This window comes from Lactuca sativa, chromosome 8, assembly GCF_002870075.4.
Source record: "Lactuca sativa cultivar Salinas chromosome 8, Lsat_Salinas_v11, whole genome shotgun sequence".
NCBI lineage: Eukaryota > Viridiplantae > Streptophyta > Magnoliopsida > Asterales > Asteraceae > Lactuca > Lactuca sativa.
The window spans coordinates 42,379,338-42,384,482 of record NC_056630.2 but is presented as its reverse complement, the minus strand read 5'-3'; the positions used below and the strand labels follow the sequence as shown (position 1 = coordinate 42,384,482).

The 5,145-nt window shown below is 34.1% G+C and overlaps 1 protein-coding gene across 1 annotated transcript; it reads right to left on the bottom strand.

The window, feature by feature from the left end:
- Positions 1-3,706: 3,706 nt before the first annotated feature.
- On the bottom strand, positions 3,707-4,642 carry LOC111892723 (L-type lectin-domain containing receptor kinase VIII.1). Its single transcript, XM_023888770.1, has one exon. It carries the CDS (start codon positions 4,640-4,642, stop codon positions 3,707-3,709), a length of 936 nt encoding a protein of 311 aa, XP_023744538.1.
- Between the last annotated feature and the right edge of the window lie 503 nt (positions 4,643-5,145).

Genomic DNA, 5,145 nt, shown 5'->3' with positions numbered 1-5,145 from the left:
ATTAGTAACAATATTAATAATAACAAGTTCAAAAAATAGTATTCTTATTTATAATAATAATAATAATAATAATAATAATAATAATAATAATAATAATAATAATAATAATAATAATAATAAGGGTTTTGTTTGTAGAAAAGTCCTAATATTTTTGTTTACAGAAAAGTCCTAATATTTTTTGTTTATAGACAAGTCCCAATATATTGGGTTAGTTTACAAAATAGTCTCAAATTAATTTGGTACCAATTTCAACCGGTCAAAAAGGGGTCAAACTGCAAATTTTTGCCGGTTTTCAGGACTTTTTCGTTCAAAAAAAATATCTTGGGACTAAAGTGTAACTTTTCCGTAAATATTGAGACTTTTCTAAAGATTTCCCAAAAACAAACACTAGCAAGTGGCTAGAAAGAAAACATTACAAATTTGTACAATCTAAAACTGGATTATAAAATCTAAAACTGGATTACGAAATCAAACAAAGCAATTGATTTTAGTTTTTCAATTACTATTGTGGATGGTGGGCGACCACATAAATCCAAAAACACACCCTATGTTTAGAAATATTATTGTTAACCATGGTTGGTCTAGACAGTGGGTGACCGCTCAAATCCAAAAACACACCCTATGTTTAGGCTATGTTTGGTACTCCACAGCAAGCTGATAAGTTAGCTTATTTTTCGAGCTTTTTTATATTGTCGTGTTTGGTAAACCAAAAAATAGCTTATAAGCTAGTTTTTTGAAAAGCTACTTAGACTAGCATTTTAGGAGTTTTTTTTTAATTTCAGATACGCCCCTCAATTAGTTATAGAAACACATACTCTAATATGTCCTTTTATGTAATTTATATATTTCAGCTAGCTTTTCAGCTATTTTTACCAAACGTTATTTTTTTATCAACTAGTTTTTCATCTATTAGCTAACTTTTTATTTAACAGCTAGCTTTTCAGCTATCAGTCAGTTTTTCAGCTAGTAAACCAAACATAACCTTATAAATATTACTGTCAACAAGGGCTATATTATTGTCAACCAAGGCTGGTCCAGACGGTGGGCGACCGCTTATGTTTTTAGGGGGCCAAAAAAAATTAGCCTATATATATATATATATATATATATATATATATATATATATATATATATATATATATATATATAATCTAAATGTTTTTTAGGGCTCAATGTTAGTCCAAACTTAAGTTAGCCTGAAAAACAAATTGGGTTGCTTTTGGGTAAATGTGTCTGCAGTTTGGGAAGAATGAGAACAACTGAATGATGGAAGCATAAATTAGCCAATTATAGGCGTCTTATGAATAGATAATCGAATCGACATCCTCGGTAACTGAATCAACATCATAACCTCGACCTTGTGAATCGACATTAACTAAGGTCATCAATATCATAAGAAATTTTAAATGGCTTTGCAATATTACATATAGAAGAATATATGTTAGATAAAATTGATTTTGATAGAATTATCAATGATTTTTCATCTAAAAAACTAGAATAAGTGTAACACCTGACTTTTTAATACACGGTACACTCAAAAAATTTCATTTTCAAAACATGAATTATAACAAATTTGGTGTACATTCGTATCACAAATCAGTACAAGTAGTTATCAAAAAGATCTTACAATAATCCTATGTAAGAATCCAAGTTGGACGCTACTAACTTCACTTCTTTCTACAAATCCACCTAAACCTGAAAGGCACGCACAACAAAATGGTAAGCTACAATGAGCTTAGTGAGTAACCATAACATCAGTATATAAATTAGTTACACACTAATATATATCATGATATTCATAACTCGTACAACTTCTAATATTCCATTCGATCAATCAACATACACTTAAGTATTAGTATATAATTCTTCTGGTTGTTGTAGCAACCATTAAAATTTTATAGTAGACTTATAGCCAAGCTATCTACTATCACTTCCAATTAACCTCTTCTTTGTATCATCAATACTAAACAAACCACCATTTCATCTAAACAACATTTCTCTTACTAGCATTACAACCATACGAACTTTCACTACAATGTATTCTTTCGCACAATATAGCATTTGGACCACCAAGGTTACTATCATAATTCAATGTTAATATACAAGCATTTATGCATCTTCATAACTTTGTGATGGTACAATCAGCAAGACCACAACTAATAATTGGTCTCAATATAATGGTATTACAGCCACCAAGATCACCATTAGCAATTAATCTCACTATCGTGGTGTTACCATCACTAAGACCAATACTAATAGTTAATCTTATTACAGTAATATTACCGTCACTAAGACCACCACTAATAACTAATCTCATTACGGTAGTATTACAGTCACCAAGACCACCACTATATTAGTCCATGATATTATAGTCATCAAGACCATCATGACTAACAAAATTCCATTATATTGGTATTTATAGCACTGAGCATACCACTAAAATTATTACTTTCATCCAAGATAACATAGAGGTATTTACAGCACTAAGCATACCATTAATAAGTAATGCTAATATAGTTGTCATTAAAGCACCAAGCATACCACTAATTCTTTCTTAACAATCTACAAGTATAGCGTTACATACATTAAGTTCGCCATTTATTTGCATTCCTCAAATGATGGTATTCCAGTCACCCAAACTACCATAACTTTTTGCTAACAACATACAAGTATAGTGTTACAAACACCAAGTTTGTCATTGACTCTTACTCCTCAATTGATGGTATTATAATCACCCATATTACCATCTTTTTAGGGTATATAGACTCACAATACAATACCAAACTTGACATCTTCCCATTCGAGGCATACAATGTCATCATACTACCTTACGGCTAACAAACAAGACTACTCTAGTCTAATACATATTTGTACACTAATGATACACCAACATCCTACTGTACTATAAATATACAATGTTATATATAATATAGTGGAAAACTCCTCTCATACAATACAATGTTCATTAACCAAACTATCAATATACATTCCACCATAATACTCCACTATATAAATTCCTTGTTATTGTAGCCATTAATGAATTCACCAACATTTCACTGCCCATAACCAATACAACTGGATTAATCATTTAATCTATATAGCTTATTTATAATGGAGCTCAACCAACTCCTTGTTTTATATAGGACAAACTTGCAAAAATCGTCCCTGTGGTTGGCAAAATTATGCAATTTTGGTCCAAAAAGGTTTAGTGATGCGTTAGAGGTCTAATTTTGGATACCTTATGTGGTTTTTGTCCCTATGATTGATATTTTTGTGTGGTTTTGGTCCACATCCGAGTTGAAAAGATGAATATGCCCTTACAAAATTCTTTTTTATTTTTTTTATTAAATTTCTTATTATTTTTATTAAAAAGAAATAGACAAAACTTCAAAAATGGTCCCTGTGGTTTTCAAAAATATCAAGTTTAGTCCCTAAGTTCAAAAAAACTCACAGATGGTCCCTGTGGTTTCAAAACTTTTAACATTTGGTCCTTCCGGCTAACTCCATTAGCTTTTAGTTGTTAAGTCAGGGGCATTTTTGGCATTTCACTACACAGGGACCATTTATGAGGTTTTGCAATTACTTTTTTTAAATAAATAAATAAATAGTATTTAATATGCAAGGGTCCCACCCCATCTCTCTCTCTCTCACTCAGAGACCATTTAAACATCACCACCTCACATCCTTTTCTCTCCCTCCCGTCAATCTACTGCACAAATCGAAGAAAGAAACAAGGACAACCAAGGACTACCACCCTCAACCACCCACCGGTGACCCCCACCGGCGGCGGTGAGTTAACAGGGTTAGCAGTGGGGTTCATGAAGGTGGTGGTTGGTGGTGGATTTGGACTGGGTTTTGTAATTGTATCTTGATCATCGAAAGAAGAGGTGAAACTCCACCATTCAATCAAGTGGACTTCTGTGCTTCCCTGAGTTGACCCGGAAAATCCGACAAACATAAACTCATTTACGTATCGATTGATATTGGTGGTGATTGATAAGAGAGGTGATTTGGGTTTTGTGTTGGAATACGAAATAGAGATGTTGAGTTTCTGAGTTGAACTTGAATAATCTATCCACGAATTGACTTGAGTGTCACTTCGTAAATTGACTTCAATGGAGTCCAAATCGGCAACTTGGGAAGAAACCATGGAGTCAATATACAAACCCACATGATTCCCATTAACATCTTTGAACTCGGCGTCCATTAGAGTATCAAACTCAACAGCAACAGCGCCGGTAGGAATACCCAAATACGCACCAGCGTCACCGACATCTTCATCGTTCGGCGATATGACAAAAGCCAAAGCACCTCCAATCGAACCCGGATTCAAATTAACAATCGAGAATGAAAAATATGTTGAGAAACTCGCCGGATTAGGGCTCCCAGGTCGCCGGAATCTAACGGGCTTATTGTACAAAACCCTGTCGGTGCCAGAGTTAGGGACGGGGAGATCTCGGGTGAGTCTGACACTGTTGTTGAACAAGTGAGCGTCGCCGAGGGACTTCAAGCTTGTGAGAGTAAGTGTTTGGAAGTCAAATGTGGTGGTTCCGGTGTCCGCATTGCCGGAAAAACAAAAGAAAAGTAGAGAGTAAAACATAATGAAAAGGGTGTTTGTGTTGGAATTTGAAGAAGAAGACATTGTTTGTGAGCTAGATCTGAGGAACTTCCATGGAGAATTCTTGAGACTACAGATGAACTCGATCAATCAATCACGAGATTACAGCACAATTGTGGAGAGAGAGAGAGAGAGAAGATGGTGTGTGAGAGAGAGAGAGAGGGGGTGGGACCCTTTAATATTAAATAATTATATATTTTTTCTTTTTTTTAAAAAAAAAAGGTAAAACTTCATAAATGGTCCCTGTGGAAGGGAAATGGCTGAATTGCCCTTCACTTAACTGCCAAAAGCTAACGGAGTTAGCCGAAAGGACCAAATGTTAAAAGTTTTGAAACCACAGGGACCATTTGTGAGGTTTTTTGAACTTAGGGACTAAACTTGATATTTTCGAAAACCACAGGGACCATTTTTGAAGTTTTGTCAAGAAAATATCATCCAAGTCAAACCCTTCCTAATTTTTACTCTTACCTCATTCTCTCTCTGTGTGTGTGTGTGTCTCTCTCTCTCTCTCTCTTACACATAACAAA